The 19,130-nt window shown below is 36.0% G+C and overlaps 1 protein-coding gene and 1 long non-coding RNA gene across 3 annotated transcripts; one reads left to right on the top strand and one right to left on the bottom strand.

Moving 5' to 3' along the window:
• Positions 1–13,481: 13,481 nt before the first annotated feature.
• LOC120080012 (protein IQ-DOMAIN 1-like) lies at positions 13,482–18,484 on the top strand. 2 transcript variants are annotated; one of them, XM_039034535.1, is made up of 6 exons: positions 13,482–14,534; positions 14,806–14,895; positions 14,998–15,309; positions 16,322–16,549; positions 17,318–17,437; positions 17,529–18,484. In XM_039034535.1, the coding sequence occupies exons 2-6, from the start codon at positions 14,821–14,823 to the stop codon at positions 18,249–18,251; spliced, it is 1,458 nt and encodes a 485-aa protein (XP_038890463.1). In that variant the 5' UTR covers positions 13,482–14,534; positions 14,806–14,820; the 3' UTR covers positions 18,252–18,484. The 2 variants fall into 2 exon arrangements, with proteins under 2 accessions (XP_038890463.1, XP_038890462.1); XM_039034534.1 differs by having other exon boundaries at positions 13,483–14,534; positions 14,801–14,895.
• Positions 15,337–17,567, bottom strand: LOC120080013. The gene is made up of 2 exons (XR_005482393.1): positions 17,429–17,567; positions 15,337–16,385 (listed from the first exon to the last, which is right to left on the bottom strand). It is a non-coding gene; the product is annotated as an uncharacterized LOC120080013 (long non-coding RNA).
• Positions 18,485–19,130: the final 646 nt, after the last annotated feature.

A 19,130-nucleotide genomic window follows, 5' to 3' on the forward strand; every position in this document is an offset into this window, starting at 1 on the left:
CAACCACTACAACATCATACCAAATTCTCATGGAAATAACGCATATAGATTGGCTTAAATACCACCCAAGATGAGACCTGGACGAAGAGACAAGGGAAAATATTGTTTTTACCATGAGGACCACAAACATTCTATCAAAGATTACTATTAGCTAAAATATGAGATTGAAGCCTTAATACATGATGGGTATTTTACAAGAGTTTGTGGGAGAGACATCTCAAAGGAACGGAGAAAAAGCAACTCAAAGCGAGCAAAATCGGGACAAAAAAGATCCACAACCACATAGGAAGAACAAAACAATGTTTGGAGGACTAGCTGGTGGAGAGTCGGTCCAAAAAAGAAAGGCCAGAGCACGAGAAGCATGGCATGAACTAGAAATAAACAACATTTTTTCACTACAAACAGTAAGACATGGACCCAATATTGAGTTTCTTTTAGAAATAAGTAAGAAAGCTCCACCAACCACATAACAAGAAATTGGTCGTGGCTTTAACAATAGCAAATGCAAAAGTACACAGAATCCTAGTAGATGGAGGGGGCTTTATTGATGTATTATCTTTTACTGCTTTCAAAGCCATGAACATAAGGGAAGAACAATTGAGAAGTCATAATTCACCTTAATGGAGTTTGACGGAGAAAGGGTGAACCCAATAGGAAGTATTCAACTCTCAGTAACATCCGAAGAAGGGAAATACGTGGTAACTAAGCTAGTGAATTTTTAGTGGTAGACAGCGTATCTGCTTACATTGCAATCATGGAAGACCGACGTTGCATGATCTAAAAGTCGTTCCATCTATTTATCATCAGATAATGAAATTTTTAATGGCAAAAGGAATTAGGGTTATAAAAGGAGAGCAGGGAATGGCTAGATGATGCTACTACACTGCCCTGAAAGAGGAAAAAAAAAAAACTAGAGTAACAACAGAAAAATGGGGCAGAGGGCATCTCGAGCTTGACAAACCAAGGCCAACCCCACAACAAGTAAGTTTCAATTTTTTGTTTTCTGTTATTTTCAACATTTTAGGCAAATTTCTTCTATTCTTTTGATTTTTTTTTTTGAAAAAAAGTATATGAGCAATAAAATCTCCTTTCTTATGTGAATTTTTTATAAAAGTTTTTGTGCCCTTCTTAGCTCCCTAGAGTGAGAATAAGGCCGAAATGAAATTATCGTTATTGTCTTATAAATCCATTTGCAATTTATATGTGATAGAAATTATGCCTTCCTTGACCTGGGAATAATGTGGCCAAGGCTGAGGCAGAAAACTAATGACTTCTACACCTTTAAAGGAAATATAAATGTAAATTTAAAAGAAAAAAAATATGCCCTTCATGGTAAAAAAAAAAAAAAAATTATGGTTGAGGATGAGGCAAAGTAATTTCCTTAAATTTCATGCATGAATATTAAAAAAAAAAAAAAGAAAAGAGAACCATGCCTCGTTGGCTCGAAATTTAGTGGCTGAGTCCGAAGTAAGGTGATCTTCATTTACGTTATTTAAGCTTCATGAGTAATGTATGGGGGAGAATCACACCCTCTTTGGCTCAAAATTTCATTAGTAAGTATTGGATAAAGTCCGATAGGAAATATATAGAAAAAAGAAAAAAAAAGTTTACAACAAGAGAAAATGAAGATCAAACATAATTTTGACCTAAATCAATTTCCATGTCATCCTCCCCAATGCCTCCATCAGACTTGTCTGATGAAGGAAGAAGGTCAAAATTGTCTTAATGCCTGATTTAGGAATCAAGCAGGAAGGTATAGTCTTGACCAAGATATTGTGAGAGGATTTCTTACACCACTAAGCGAGTCCAACCTCCATGACGTCATTTTGCATCTTCTTATATCTCTCCATTTTCTCAAAGGTGTCGGCTAGATAGTCAGTAGAATTCAAATGCTCTTGGGCTTCATTCAATTGGGCCTTAAGCTGGTTAATCTCTTTGCGAGAACTAATCTGCTTAGAAGTAAGTTTACTCCTTACCTTCTTTAGAATTTGCTCAGTTTGAGCAAGTTTGGCTCAGACTCGAATGAACTTCCATATTGTCTTGCTTAAGGGAATTGATATGGTTGATCAGACTCTAACTAGAAACGAAGATTTTTGTTAAAAGCTGTAAGAAAGAAAAAGAAAGCATTAAAAAAGGAAAAAAGAAAAAGGGAAGAGGAGTGAGAAGCTCGGTTTGACCTCAAAGACCGAGAACGACTAGAAAGGAAAAATAAAATACCTCTTAATGACCATAGAGAGTGGAAGAAAGAGCTTCAGAGAGATCCGCGACACCAACCTCACTGGACCCAATTTGGTGACCGATCCCCTGCCATAGCTAGAAGCTTTGGGATAGAAGGTCAATTTGATTGGACTCAGAAAAATCCTCAGGAAGAGCAAAAGCACGAATATAGGATGAGGAGTCAGAGCCCTCACTAATGTTGGAATATATGCCCTAAAGTCTCGTAGTTATATGTTATTTGAATCAATGGTTGATTAGTTTTATATGCAATAATCCATTATACAAATATCCAAGATTATCTGATGTAATTTAAACATGTATCTGAACACATACATATGGATCATATTTAAGTCATAATCTAAATGGTTTGTAGTATATGGACATTTGGGTGCCTCATCCTGGTAACATTACTGATACGTCCTACTTTATAGTTGTAATAATTGTTGTAAAGTGCTATAACATGATCCTGATCATTCATGTAGAGACATGTGGATGGAGGTATCTTATACAAAAGTTTCTATAAGATCGGACCATGAAATGCATAGTCTCTCTTTATAACACGTTACTAGAAGAGGCTTACATTTCACCAGGATGACCATATGTGACTTGACCTATTGAGTGAGTTGTGAACTTCTGCCTATGAGGGCGGTCCTTTGATTTGTATGGGTAAGAGGGGCCAGATTCACAAACTCAATATGCCTACCATTTTGGGGATTCGTTTGATTGGGGAGCTGGGAATATAACTACATAAGAAAGAATTCACTCCTTCCTCATTGTTAGGGTAAGTAGATAAATTGCTCCTTTAAGGGCTGATTCCGATGCTTGAATAATGAGGCACCTCACTCTTTCTTGGCCCTAGTCCAGTTATAGTTGGATTATAACTAATTGTTCATTGGAGGGATCAGTGGTACTTGAGAAGTTGTATGTAACTACAGGGGCAAACGGTAATTTTGGCCTAGTTGTACTTATGAGCGATGTGTGAAGGGTCAATGGTCTATTGATTGGTTATATCCAATGGACATAGAAATATAACTATAGTGCGAAGAATGCAACTATCGATCTTTACTAGAGTGACTGACAGTTAATGAAAGTTGAATAATTTAATTAAAGAGTTTAATTAATTAATCAAGTATCGTTGGAGCTTCAATCTATAGGTCCATAAGGTCATCTTGTTAGATCGATTATGATTAATGAGAATCAAATTAATTTTAGATTAATTTGAATTGTTCAAATTAATTAAAGAAAATTAATTATATAATATATAATCAATATAATGTATATGATACATTACAATATAAATTTTTAATGAGAGAAATAAAGATTTAAATATGATTCAAATATTAATTATATGAATATGATTCATATAAGATATAATGAATATAATGTATATGATACGTTATAATAGAGGAAATAAATATTTGAATATGATTTATTTAAAAACTATAGGTTAAAATTGAAGGGAGGGTCGAATCCTCCCCCCCTCCCCCTCCTGCAGCGAAAGCGACTCTGGTGAGAGATCACCTTGTATCCTGCAAATCGATTTTTACATAAACATAACCATTAAACTAAAACATAATATAAACATGTAAATTAACATGCTTTAGGGAAAATATTAGAACAATTCTTACCTTTGTAGATTCTTAAGTACCACGAACAATCCTCCCCTAATTCCAACGAATAGATCCTCCAACGATCTTGATCACGAACAACTTCTTGAACAATCTCGAATATTACCATGAGAGTAACCTCGTTATTCTCTTGATTCCAATAAAGGGATAGGTGGTATCCAACTATTGGGAAAGGGAGAGGAGAAAAGGATTTTGGAAAGTAGAGATGGTTCTCTTTTGTGGCTTAGAGAAAATTTTGCACACTAGGTGTTGTGTATTGTGTTCTATGTATCCCATAGAGCCATAGGGAGATCTTTATATAAAGAAGGGTCAAGCCCTTTTCCTAATATTTTTCTTTTCTATAATTAATTAAATAACACTTATTTAATTAATTAGCCTATTTAATTAAATAAACACTTATTTAATTAATTAGTCCAATTAAATAACACTTATTTAATTATAATTTGCACAATAACCAAATAACTATTTATACATTAAACCCAATTTAATGTATATATTTAATTATCATAAACATTGCGTGTATATCTGCAAAACCTCTCTATTAATTAATTCTTTGTGAATCTAAGTCACTTGAATTATTAATTTGATTCTTATTCAAATATTACTTTTCAATTTTAATTATAGATCATATCTATAATTAATTATATATTAACCACATTAATATATAGTTTCCTTAAATTAATTTGAACAATTCAATTTATCCCTTTTAAGTATCCTCTAGTAAGCTGATAAGAGAACCTAGTGGACCTGTAGATCAGAAACTCCAATGATGTGAGATTTGGCTAAACTCATTAACCAAATTAATCAATATTCGTTAACTGTTGGTACACTCCACTAAAGACCCACAACTACACTCTTCTCACTATAGATATATTTATGTGTCCACGGATATAGACCAATACCAGCAAGTTAGTCCTTCACGAGTGCTTGGAACTCCAACTGGGTCAAATTACGGTTTTACCGTTGGGTTACCTCTGACTCCTTAAGTACCAATGCTCCTCTAATGAATAACTTGTTTATAGTCAAACCAATAAACAGAAACCCTCTCATGCTAATGAGAGGGTAGGGCCCTTTATTCAAGTCCCGGAGATACCACTTAAAGGAACACTCATCTACTTACCTTTAAGGCGGGGAGGAGTGAATTCCATCTTGTATTATTATGTTCTCAGCTTTCCACTCGGTATTGTCCCTAAAATGGTAGGCATATTGAGTCTGCGAACTGGCCACTCTCACTCATACAACTCAAAGGACAATCCCTCGTGAACAAGAGTTCATAATATACTCAAGATTAAAACTAAATTGCCTAGGTCATCCTATTGAAATAGAAACTTAATTGGTCAACAATGTTACATCTAGTGGTTACTATTTCGCGGTCCAGTCTTAAGCAAACTCATTGCATAGGATACCCCCACTCGCGTTTCACCTATACGAATGCGTTGGATCATTGCGTTTATGTCAAATACAAAGTTGATCGTATTCATAATATTATTAGGATAAGGCACCCAGCCTTATAGACCCTGTATCTTGAACATTGATCACTGTATGTCTCTACATACAGTTCAATACTCATAAGATAACCTTGGATGTTAGTTTATTGGACTTATAGTTATTAAGACAAAATAGATAACAAAACAAACAATTACATTTATTAATTTAACATCTATAACTCTTTATTGATGGGTCAATTAATAACATTTACTATCTACGAGTTTTAGGGCATTAAACCCAACAAAAATTAATATGAATATGATTCATTTTAATTCTATAGGTTATATGAGAGATTAATAAACTATAGCTTATATATGTAATATAATATAAACTATAAGTTATATGTGATATAACATATAATTTTATTAATATATAATAAGGTTAGTTATCATATATTTTATTTAAATTTTAAATTATTATTTATTTAAATCTTAAATTATTAAGGAGGAAGTTATTCTTTATATCTCCCTTCCGTTTAATCTCTCAACTTACCATATACTTGAATGGGTTCACGTTTTGGACAAAGACATGACTCTCATTCTTCCTTCAACGTTCTCTCCCTAGTGAAATTCTGTTTGTGAATTTTGACAGTGTGATTTCCATCGTTAAAAAATTCTTTCCCTTCTCCCAAACTAATCAAAGCGAGCCCACAACTCCGCTTTTGATTATGATCCTAGAGAATAACAGGGAAGTTCTCGTGGTAGTGTTCCATTCGTTTCTGTGTTTTGTGTGTTCGTCGTGGTGAAACTAGAGACATAATCGTTCAAGAGATCTGGAGAGGAAATGTGGAGATTGTATATTCTACAAGGGTAAGTAGAATTTCTTTCTCTTCTCCCTATAACATGCCGATTAGGGTTTACTTATCCTATAATTTTGTTGTTCTCTATATTTTCTATTTTGGCTTCAAAACGAAATTAAAATGATACGGTGTTCATGCACTTCCACTTGGGATTCAATCCCTTCAACCAACATCATGAAAGACAGAGGTAATGTGAAGACGAGATGATCAACGATGAACTTCGGAGGAAGGATGAAGACTCGATAGAGGGTGGCTTGCTCTGACCCTATCTTGTGAAAGCCTTGAAACATTAGTATCCGATTGAGCATGGAAAGTCCCGACTCTGTCTTTGCTCTTCTTTTTGCCCATACTCACGCTTTCAAAGTAGAAGACCTTGCAAGAACTCAATAAAAGACAAAAAAAATGCATGCATAAAAAAATGGTGAAGGCTGAGGCCGACCAGAAGCAAAGTCAGACGGAGAGAAAAAAGAGTCTACTAGCTTAAAATTCAGGGTAAGTGAAACCAACAAAGACTAAATTTTCCTGAGAAATAAAGTTTGAACCGTATTTCGTCTCCTTGTCCAAGATCTGAATGGCCCTGGCCAAATTCTTTGCGATTGCAGAACAATAAAATTCACGGGGCACTTAAAATAAGAAGAGAAAAAAATTAGTAAAGAAAGAAATAAGACGGTTTCAAACAGGGGAAAAAGGGAGAAAACCCTTACCGTAATCCCTAAACCTTTTCGGAACTGCATGACACATACCCATCTCATCCCAAGATAATCAATCACCACTAGAGAAAAACCAATGCTTTTTCTAATGTTTTATAGAAAAAAAATACCCACTAAAGATTCTGTGCAAGCCATAATATAATAAAACTAATCCCCAAACTTCAGACTACGATTAATTTGGTATAGTGACAAGAAGATGAGAATAGACATTGGAGATTTGTCGCCATATATCTGCTAAAAAGAGTAAGTGCTTATAAGATGATTCCACCCATTCGGTAACATTTGCGGAGAGGCAAATTGTATCAAGGCTAAGAAGCTCTGAAGAAATAAAGGCAGAGGCAGACGAACCCCGAAACGGAACATGGCCAAATAAAGGGACATTTCCCCATCAGAAGGACTGTCAATGGTTTTGTCAGGACGGAGAACCATCAGATGAACCATGGGAGGAATGCCATAGTTACACTGTAACGTCTCGAGTTGAACCCGAGTCACAATAGATGGAAAATCACCCACAACCATAGAAGGTTCCTTAGCATATGGCTCAGGCGAATCTGGGGACTCATAGTAAGAAGAGAAAGAATTGCTCTCATCATAAATGAGCTTATCTTCACTGTTGAGAGATATCTTAAAGCTAAAGGAAAGGAAAAAGAAAAAAAAGGAAGTAAAGGAAGAAGGAAGAGGTGAGACACTAACCTTTTGAAAAAAAAAAGTTAAAGTAGGGATGAGAAGAATGATGCATTCGCCCATATTTATAAAAGAAATTTAGAGGAAAATTCAAATTCAAATTCAAATTTAAAAAAAAAGGGAAAGAGGGGACAAAGGTGCACCTGCACAAAGAAGGCACACCAATTGTGCAAGCCTGCCTTGGTCTTGATAATCGAGGCCGAGCAGGGCCATTTGAGCACACACCCTCACCCTTCTTAGACCGTTGCATTAGTGCCATGTAGTCCTTAATCCGTCTCTCCTTGATTCTAACCAAACCAAACTTGACAAATGTACAACACCATAAGGTAGTCGCATGCATGACATGCTCCACCTTCTAAAGAAAAGGTATGACTTATAATACTCACCATTAAAGTTACTATTATTACTATACTTATTATTATTAATAGTAAAAGACGTACATTGTGTACGCTTAAGCAATCCCGTAAGTTCACCTATGAAGGTTAACTCCGAGGAATATAAAGGACGGTTTGTAAACTGATCCTCTGAAAATCAAGGGCCCACTACAAAAATACGAACTAAGGATTATTGGGGTTGATGCCCTAAAGTCTCGTGTCCTGTAGTTTGTAAACAATTTGTACGAACGCTTGTGTTGTTAATGTATGATATTTACTTCACATTTTGATATATGGCTCATTTACTTGTTTTATTTGTTTTACCACAAACCAATAAACATAAAATCCCTGGTTATCTGTATGTGACTTAAGCATGTATGTGGTGACATACAAGTGGATCATATCTTGAGTGATAACCAAAATGCTCTGCAGTATATAGATATAGGAGGGAAACCTTATCCTGGTAACACTATGGACGCGACCCACTTTGTGGAATGGTCACAAGTGTTGTGACTTGTCACAGATGGTCTGATCCTGATCATTCGTGTTGGGGACATGTAAGCGGGGGCGTCCTATACAAAGAGTTTATATAAGACTTGACCACGAAGTGTTAACATCTTGTTATATAACACCGTTCATGACAGAGACTTCACTTCACTAGGATGACCATAGGTAACATGAACTCAATCCTGAATGAATTGGGAACTCCTGCCATTGAGGGCGGTCCTTTGATTTGTATTGGTGCGAGTGGCCAGGTCACCGATTCAAACCTACCATTTTGGGGATTCGTCTGATTTGGGAGCTGGGAACTCAGCTACACAAGATGAAATTCACTCCTTCCCCGAAGCAAAGATAAGTAGAAAGATAGCTCCATTAAGGGTTGATTTTGGGGCTTGAACGATGTGGCACCACACACCTTCTCTTGGCCCGAGAGGTGTTCACACATAGTTGGACTATGTTGTATTGTTCATTAGAGGAATCAATGGTACTTAAGGAGTGAGATATAACTACAGAGGCATAACGGTAATTTGGCCCAGCTGTACTTACGAGCATCTGTGAAGGGTCATCGTACTCATGATTGGTTATATCCAATGGACACAGAAATATATCTGTGGTAAGAAGAGTTCAGTTGTTGGTCTTTAGTGGAATGCCTGACAGTTAACGGATGGTGGATCTCGTGTCTAAAGAGTTTAGTCAGCTATTCACGGATCGTTGGAGCTTCGAGTCACAGATCCATAGGTCCCATGGGTAGCTTAGATAAAGTCGAGAACCAGTGTTTGGGTTAATTTGAAATGTTCAAATTGACAAGAGAAAGTTCGATTATATATGATATAATTGGACTAGTTAATTATATATGATATAATTGGCTAAATGTATGAGATACATTATTTTGGAGGAAATTAGATATAAATATGATTTATATCAAGTATAGGAGAATATACTATAGTAGATATGTGATATCAAACTTTAGGTTAAAAACATAATATGATTATATTTATTATCAATTGATTGGTTAATTATATGATAATTAATCCAAATTTCACGTTTGGACGTGGGTTAGTGGCCAGCATCGGTTATTGTAACCAATGAATTAAAATAAAAAATGTTTTCATTTTGAATAACCCGTCGTTCAATCACCCAAAAGATTTCGAGAGCGCGCATTGGTGAACATTCTAAACGATCGCTCAAGAAAATCGAGGGACTATACGATAACACTCTCCGCCTAAACGATCATTTTCCTTGCACCTAAACGATCGCACACTATCGCCTATACGATCACATAGCTTCTCTAAACGATGTCGATTTAGCTAAATGATCGTATACCTTTTCCTAAACGATCGCTCAATAAATCCTACACGATCGTGTAGCTCCTCCTAAACGATAAGCAATCTGCTATGCGATAGTGTCTTTTTTTCTCCCACGTGCTTATCGTCTACACGATTCGTGTTTCCTCCTTCCTCTACCAAATTCACTAAAGACCATCCTTTGGGTTTTTACTCCAAGAATACTCGGGGCTCTTTAGTGGTGGTGTCGTCCCCACGGTGTTCGTGTTCGCGGTTGTTCATGCCGTTACAATCGACGCTTCCGCTGGGCGTTGGTAGATCGCTTGGAGGATTCCGCTACTTTGAGTGCTGAAGTTTGAAGAATGTCTTCAACTGGTATGACACTCTTTCCTTTGTTATTTTGTTGTTCATAGCATGCCGTTAATTAAGTTTTGTTTGCATAACTATATGTTTTGAATGTATAATGTGTATTTCGGTCACGGTGAGATCGGAGCGATCCGAACGCGCTCATGGAACTCTTCGGTAAGAGATCCTTCAAGGATCACCCGAGAAGTAATCAAAATAAGCCACTCGAAGTGGCCACACGCTCAACCCAAAACTCAAGAGGTGCACATCTTGAGAGGAGAGCACCAATAAGTCTAGAAAAAGACTTAGAATGAGTTAAAACACTCAAACTACCATGAATTTACTCCCAAATTGAGACTTTGGCCTACCAACAAGGTAGACCATTGAGTCTAAACATGGGAGTAAGGGACTAATATTATAGGTCATTTTGGATCGACAAAAAATGAAAGGTCAAGATCGAACCAAGAGAGTTACCTAGCTTGACTTGAGACTGGCTGAAAAGCAGGCCTTGGAGAGTTCCAATTGGGCTCCACTCAGATTTGGAGGCCAAGGCCGAGGCCAATGTGGGCCTTCAGAGCCCAAGGCCCACCTCACCCTTGGAAGTCGAGGTTGAGGCCACAAAATTCCTTATAGTGAAGCCGATCTAGATCGGCCTTCTTCGTTGGAACATCCTTAGTGGCCTGATCCCAAGTCCCGCGTGTCAGGTTTCAAAGTAGGAGAAGGAAATAGATCCTCTTCCCCAATTGAGATAAGGAAGACCTTTAGGACTCAAGTATAAATGAAGCATAGCAGGCCCATGAAAGGTAAGCTCATCTCCTACCTAAACCTACTTACCCTAACATTTGTGCAAAGTACTGACTTAAGCATCAGAGTGTCTTTGGCAAGCACCACTTCGGTGTGTGACCTTTTTTTATTGTCTTGCAGGCAATTTATTCTCCTGAAATGCAAATTCACTATTAAAGGCACGTAAAAGTCAGGTGAATTTCATTGGTTTGATTTTTCCATCAACACATTTATTTGTTTAAATCACATGTTAGGTATCTACTTAAAAGTCTAAACCAATTGATGTTTGATAATTAAATTGTGTTAATCAACGTTAGAATGTGTATATTTCTTTAAGAATACATCAGTACATACTAGTGGCGTGTTATTTATTTTGATGGTATATAAAAATATAATAATCAAACCTCTAACATGGAGATCGATAACATAAACTTTATGTTTGTCAAGCTATAATCATATTAGCCTATCAATATGTCAATTAGTGGAATTGTTGATACAAAAAATCACACCAATGATAAATTTATATTTCCGAGGAAGAATGACCCTTAATTCCTACAAAACAAGCAATTTTAAACACCAGTGTGATGTTGAGCTACGTACACTCCAACGTTCAAGGTAGGATCAGATTTGTAAAATGGTTCAATCAGTAAAAAAAAAATAAGTTTGTGTTTTTTAGCAAATTTTTCTTCAATCGTAGCTAGAGATGTCCACAGGCGGGGCATGGGCGAGGATGACTTCCCCGTTCCCTATTTCATTCCCCGTCCCCGTTAAATTTCCCATGGAGATCGGGTGCGGGAATCTCCCACGGGGAATTCTTGGGATCGATTCCCTTTTCTTAAAAAAAAAAATCAATTAACATAAATCAATATTGTGGAAAAGTTTCTTCATTCCCCACCTAAACGGAGGGCGGGTTCCCGTGGGAAAGTGGATATCTCTATTCGTAGCTCAATGATTGTATAAGATCTATCCTTTTGTAACTAAAACTCGAACGACCTCTCCACTTTCAAGTGACCACCGCTGGACTTCTTACTCAAACCATCAATGTGCTTGGATTTTAAGTAACCCTATCATATTCGATTAACAGTTATTGATCAAGCCACTCAAATGTGTTGGGCTTACTAGGGTCATTCTGCAAACTTCATGCCGTTAATTCTTATTGAGTCCAGCTGAATTTGGAATTTACACTGCTCAATAATCATCAATCATCATTGCCTCAATTCAGGTCTTAACTTAACCATGTCCAAATTTATCAATAATTTTTTTTGAGTACTTAGTGGAATAATTTTTAGGTTTACAACATTTGTACTTTTATGATTAACTGTTTGTGATGTGAGTGACAAGTAAGTTTTTATAAATGAACAATTACGTAATGAAATAACATTATAATTATAACACCCAAAATGTACCAAAAAACACGCAGAATTATATTGATGTGAAAAAAGAATAAATTTCTAAACGAGACTTGTAACGGAAACGCCGCCGTGTAATCAATGCGATCAAGTTATGTGAGTGAGTCCTGACAAGGCCACCTGTCGCTTATTTATCATTTTTTTATCATTTTTATTAAGACAACAATCTAATTAATTTCAAATGAATAATAAAAATTTCAAATAAATATATGTCTCCAATGATATAGCACCTTAAAAAAAATCACATGTATTTTCAGTTGCCAAATAATTTTTCTATATCGTATCTAATAAATCATTGAAATTTTGTTTTTTCTCGTATTGTAGACCTCGTCAACCTTCTTCGAAAGTACACAAATTTATTGAACACAAAAATAAGATTATATGTTCAATGGTTCATTTGATTTTTAAAAAATATTGAACATATCGAAGATTTATTAGATACAAAATAAAAAATTCATAAGATAATTTTGGAAGTTCTACAAATATATGAAAATTTGTGGACTAAACAAATATTAAAGGGATTAGTTTTGTAATATGGAATACTTTCTTCCTTGATTACACCCAACTGATATGGATAACAACCCACTTAAAATTGTACGGATTGAAATATAGAGTAAATTTAATTAGTAGGAAAACTTTAGGGTATAAAATAAATGTGACAGTTCACCTTTCAACAAAATCTCATCTCAAACATAATTTCATGTTTTATTATTGTTATTATTATTATCATTGACAATATGTGGGATGTAGGAATTGGATCTCCAACCTCAAGGTTGATAGTAATCCAAGTTTTATATCAGTTGAATTATACTCATACAACTATACTTAATTATTTTCTTCCCAAGAACAGTTCACACCACTAATTTGTCATGTAATGGTGCAAACTAACATAATTAATAATAATAAGGGCAATCAATACAATACTAAGATAATTTTCAATTGAGTTAGCTTTACAAAATATAAAATGAGTACAAATTTTAAAATGATTGAAAAATTATTCAATAGTTTGAGACAAATTTGTGTCATTCGATTCAGTTAAACATCTGTCGTACGTTTTGAAAAAACCACCGAAACGGCCCACCCAAAGTCCAGGTATTTGTCATAGCTACCTGTTTCGAAAGGGTAAGAGGTAGTCTTATAGGCCGTACTAATCGAGTCAAAGCAACCTCATCTATACAAACGGGTAAAAAAGCCTCAAACCAATTGATAGGTTATCAAAATACAAAGCTCTAAACACGAGAACACAAGTATTAGAGGGCAGTTATAATATAAATAGGGAGAGACCCCACCGTGAAAGATATACAATCTAATTGTGCTTCACTCAACACAAGTCCAATTGATATTGTCTTAACCATTAGAATGTATGAGATATGTTTTGTAGGTGAATTCAAAGTGGATAATCCGAATCACCTAATCCGAATAACAATGTTTATCCAACTAAATTCACACATCAACATCCATCTTCACATTGTTTTGGTTGAAAATCAATGTAACCAACTCACATCCCTATTGCAATGTAGCCTCATCATTAAAAAAAGGGGAAAAAAAGTGAAGCAAGCATGTTAATTATTTCTTAAATGAGACGCTAGATAGGGCAAGATAGCTAGGAAGTGACAAAAGCATCATTTTCTAGAATTGGTTTTTTTATTATTTAAATAAAGACATCACATAATTACCTCTCTATCCCAATTCCAATTTACCCTTTTCTGTGAGCTATGGGTCTAAGTCTAAGGCCATAATTTCAACGTTAAAAAGCAATAAAACTTTTTGGTAATTTTCAGAAACCGATAACAAAAGGCATCGTGGCAACTCACGATTGGTCAGATCCTGTAATAAAAAGACACCAAAAGGCCAAAACTACTTCTACTTGGTGTACACGTTAAGAAGAGTCCACATCATGATTTTTAACAGACTTCCCACTTTTTCCCCTAAAGGTTTCACCGGACGACGGCGGAGCCGACGGCGCCGATAGCGACGGCGGCAGCAACTTGGGGGGTTTTGTTTTGTTTTGCCTTGCCGCTGATGCTGTTAAAATAATAATAAGAGTCACACAGAGCTTGAGCCCACTCGGTCTACTACTAACTTTTATTTTCCCAATGCCCTCTCTGTCCTCTATTCTTTGCCCATTTGTTCTTTCAAGTCTCTTCGTTACTTTTGTTTTCACTCTCTCTCTCTCTCTCTCTCTCTAAAAGCTCAAGATCTGGCCTCTCTCTCTCTCATGGTAGTTGTTGCTTTCGTTGCCAATCAATTTCTTTAGGATCTAAAAGAGAAAGCTGCTGAGATTCAGAGAAGAAATGGAGATTTTGTGCTGAGGTATTGTAATGGAGAATTGTTTTTCTTCAGTCTCTTTCTGGGTTTTGCCTCTAAATCTCCTATTTCATATGAAATTGTTTCATGGGTTTTGTTTTTTTCTTGGGGGTTTTCTTAGTACAATGTTGAAATTAGATGGTCCTCAATTGGTTATTATGGGCTCTCTTCATTTTGGATCTGTCTTCTGAAAGTTTAGATTTTGATCTGTTTTTTATGCATTGTTTTGAGTTCTTATGTTTTTGACTGATTTGTGTTTTCTTTTTCTAAAGGTCAGATGATTGAATAGGAAATGGGGAAGAGGGGGGGCTGGTTTTCTGCTGTGAAGAAAGCATTTGCTCCTGAATCTAAGGAAAAGAAAGATCAGGTTCTTATGGGTTGGGTTCTAATTTCTATAAATTTTTGTTTTCTGTGTTTTGTTTTTTTTAAGATCTTGAACTGAGAGTTTGCTATTGATCTTCATTGCTAGAAAACCAACAAATCAAAGAAAAGATGGTTTGGGAAGCCAAAGAAATTGGAGACAGTGGCATCTGCAGAGCCAGCTTCATTGGATGTGTCTGTTCTACCAATTGAAGAGGTGAAACTAGCAGATGCAGAGAATGAACAGAGCAAACATGCTTACTCTGTTGCCATTGCCACTGCAGTCGCTGCCGAGGCAGCTGTTGCAGCCGCCCAGGCTGCGGCGGAGGTCGTTCGGCTCACTACCATCCCTCGTTACTCCGGGAAATCAAAGGAAGAAATAGCAGCCATCAAGATCCAGACTGCATTCCGTGGCTATATGGTGAGTGATCATTTTCACCTTTTTGCAAGAATTGCTGACAATAATTGAAAGCTATAGTTGTTTTGAAACTATTCACTACTTTTTAAAACAGTTATTTGGTTTGGATAGAATTGTAATTGAAGTAGCCATTAGCTTGAGTGACAGATTTTGTTTAAATTACCATCATCTAGGCCCCTAGAGTTTGAGTTCACTTCAATTTAGTTAAAGTTTTATGATTATTCTTTAGAATTCAAGGACAACCAGTTCCGGTTCAAGTAAGGTCGTCTGAAATTTCATGGTTATTCTTGAGATCTGTTTACAACTCCCACAGCATTTCTTTAGAGAGGCAGTGAGCAGATGTTAGATTGACTTACAGCATTAGGTTAGTTGGCTAGCTAACTAGCTCATCATCTTTCTTTGCCACATTAAAAAAAATAATAATAAAAAAAAAATAAATAAAGAAGAAAAGGTTAACATCTAACAGAGATTAAAGCAAGTTATAGGAGCTCCAATGAAAGTCTTAAAATCACAAAGAAACCAAAGATTAAGCCCTAGGAACTAAAGAAATAAATATGACCAAAACTATTCGATATTCTAAAAACAACAAAAATATACAAATCAAACTTCCTGCTTGCCATGACTTAGTACTTTTTCTTGAGAAAGAGCATGGGTTTTTGCATTAAATTCGTCTTAAAATCACAAAGAAACCAAAGATTAAGCCCTAGGAACTAAAGAAATAAATATGACAAAAACTATTGGATATTCTAAAAACAACAAAAATATACAAGTCAAACTTTCTGCTTGCCATGACTTAACAGTACTTTTTCTTGAGAAAGAGCATGGGTTTTTGCATCAAATTCGTGCATATCATATACACCTAACTTCAATGCTGGCTTTGAATGTGTCATTTAATGGTCTACAGAGTGTTCAAAAACAGTATTCAATTGGTTCTCTGTAATGACTACTTTTGGGATTTGGGACATTAAATATGGTATTGAAAATTGGTTTTGTAATGAGAATTTTGTTCGCTCAGGCAAGGAGGGCCCTGCGGGCATTAAGAGGGCTGGTGAGGCTAAAGTCATTGATACAAGGCCAATCTGTTAAAAGACAAGCAACAACCACATTAAGATGCATGCAGACTCTTGCTCGTGTGCAGTCACAGATTCGTGCAAGAAGAATTAGAATGTCAGAGGAGAATCAGGCTCTTCAGAGGCAGCTCCAACAAAAACATGAAAGAGAGCTTGAGAGATTAACTTCTTCTGTAAGTTTTTTATTGTTCTTTTATACGAATCTCTCGTGTCAGATTTTACTCCGGAGAGTAATACTTAACTGCTAGCTGGTTTACATCTATTTTTTTCTAGTAACATAGCTACGTGTGACCCAATGACATGATGCCATATGACAATCTAAACTTTTTAAGTTTCTTTTTTAGCCGTGGTTAGGCTGGGTTGCAAAAAATGGGTGCAGCCCAACTAGTAGCAAAGTGTTATTCTGGTCCTTAATCTACCTCTTTTTTAGTTTTTCTTTTCTTTTTCTTCACCATCCAAGTATTTAAGTTAGTTATTGTATAACTTTGACCTGACCCTACAATACCCTACAATACCCTACAATATTCAATATCAGGAAGCTTTTAGGATATTTAATATTCCAAGTGGGTAGCAAGTAGTTCATGTGTGTTTCTTTTTCTAGTGCTCCTTTGTAATTAGATACTTTAATCCATGAATCCTCGTGCTGGCTTTTGAAGCTTTCAATTAATCATATCGCATGTGATCCAACAGCTTTGACTCTAAGATATTTAAAAGGAGTTTTTGAGTATAACACACTCTCTTTTATAAGTAGTTTCATAATGTTTCTTTTATAAGGAAGTTTCTTAATTAGATATTACAAGTTTCAAGGATGTGGCTTGCATACATTATAACACCAAAACGTAAAAGTGCGTGTGTGTGTGTGTGTATATATTTCATGAGTTCTTAATTAATCCTTGTGTTCGTACTATGAATGAGAATTGAAGTTTTGATCTTTGAATTAGGCAAACAATGAATGGAATGACAGTACCAAATCGAAGGAGCAAATTGAAGCTAGATTAGTTAATAGGCAAGAAGCAGCAACAAGAAGAGAAAGGGCATTGGCGTATGCTTACTCTCATCAGGTTCAATGCATTTCCTACTTTCTTGCTGATTTGATTATCATCTCCCTGCTCAGATCATTGAATTGCATTCTCACGGCTGTTTTCCCAACAGAATTCATGGAAGAATTCTTCAAAATCTGCAAACCCTACATTCATGGACCCGAACAACCCCCGCTGGGGATGGAGTTGGTTAGAACGATGGATGGCCGCTCGTCCATGGGAGACTAAGAGCACCGTCGATTATCACGAGCGTGGCTCCGTCAAGAGCGTGATCAGCCATACAACTTCGATCGGAGACATCGCCAAAGCTTACGCCCGTCGCGATCTCAATCTCGACATCAAGCCTTTTCCAAGGACTCCTACGAGCCAAAAAACGAGCCGAGCTCCGAGTCACCAATCGCCGGCGACTCCCACGAAGGCGCATTCATCTCTATCTGCAGGGAGAAAATTGAAGCCGGATAGTCCAAGAGGAATCAACTGGGGCGGAGACGCCGATTCCAGAAGCGCATTGAGCGTCAAATCCGAGCGGTATCGGCGACACAGCATCGCCGGATCATCGGTGAGAGATGATGAAAGCTTCACGAGTTCGCCATCGGTTCCAAGCTACATGGCGTCCACAGAAGCAGCCAGGGCTAGATCCCGGTTGTCGAGTCCAAGGGGAACGGAGAAAACGGCGGCGATTCTAGAGAAGGGACCGGCGATTATCGGCGCAAAGAAACGGCTGTCGTTCCCCGGCTCGCCGGCGAACTCGAGGAGGCACTCTGATCCAGCGAAAATAGACGCTAGTCCGATCAAGAATGTGGCAGAGAGAGATTTTACCGGCGAGAGCAGATAGTTGAAGAAGATGATGGATTTAGTAGTGATTTTTATTTTTAATCATCGTTTTTATTCTATTTTATTTTATTTTTAATTTTTTAGCTACGGTCGTTTTTTTTTTTTTTTTGGTTTGAAGGCAGGAAAATGGTGAATAAAAAGTAGATTTTCTGTTTTTATGTAAATGGAATTGGGGTTTGTTTGGGTGTGATTTTTTTTAGGTATATAATTTGACAACATTGTTGTTTTCAAATAGAGAAAAATGACTAAAATATTTATAAATATAGTAAAATTTCACTGTTTATCTGTAATAGATTGGAATAGATCGTGATATATTACTATAGGTATCTATTTGTGTCCTGATACAAATAGTAGTTTATCGCGGTTTATCGTAAACAAAATACGATATTTTACTATTATTTGTAAATATTTTCAGTAGTTTTGTCATTTAAAATAATGTATGTTTTATACGATTTATATGATCGTGTATTTAAAATAGAAGGTTGAATGGTTTATTGTTCTTTGTGTTATGGTTTCAATTTAATTATATTTTTCTCTTTTTGGAAAAAAAAATCTATAACTAAAATTTGTCATAATTTCTTTCTTATATGGACAAAAGATATTTGTTTTTAGAAATCGACAATCAAAGATGAACAAATAACATAAAGCGATAGAGAATTTATACATAAATCTACATTGTTCACTAACAATATGTTAGTTATATCTACGAGTAGAGAGCAATTTTGTTAAAGATAATTTCAAATTACAAAGTCAGAAGTGTCAATAGGGTCACAGTGTTTATATAACATACTCCTTTAAACTCTATTGCCAAAATTGTAAATAATGCAAATAATGTAAATACGAATACAATTTAGGTTTTATGGCCGTAGTCGTTCAAAGT

The sequence above is a fragment of the Benincasa hispida genome, chromosome 6 (genome assembly GCF_009727055.1).
Source record: "Benincasa hispida cultivar B227 chromosome 6, ASM972705v1, whole genome shotgun sequence".
In the NCBI taxonomy this organism is placed as follows: domain Eukaryota; kingdom Viridiplantae; phylum Streptophyta; class Magnoliopsida; order Cucurbitales; family Cucurbitaceae; genus Benincasa; species Benincasa hispida.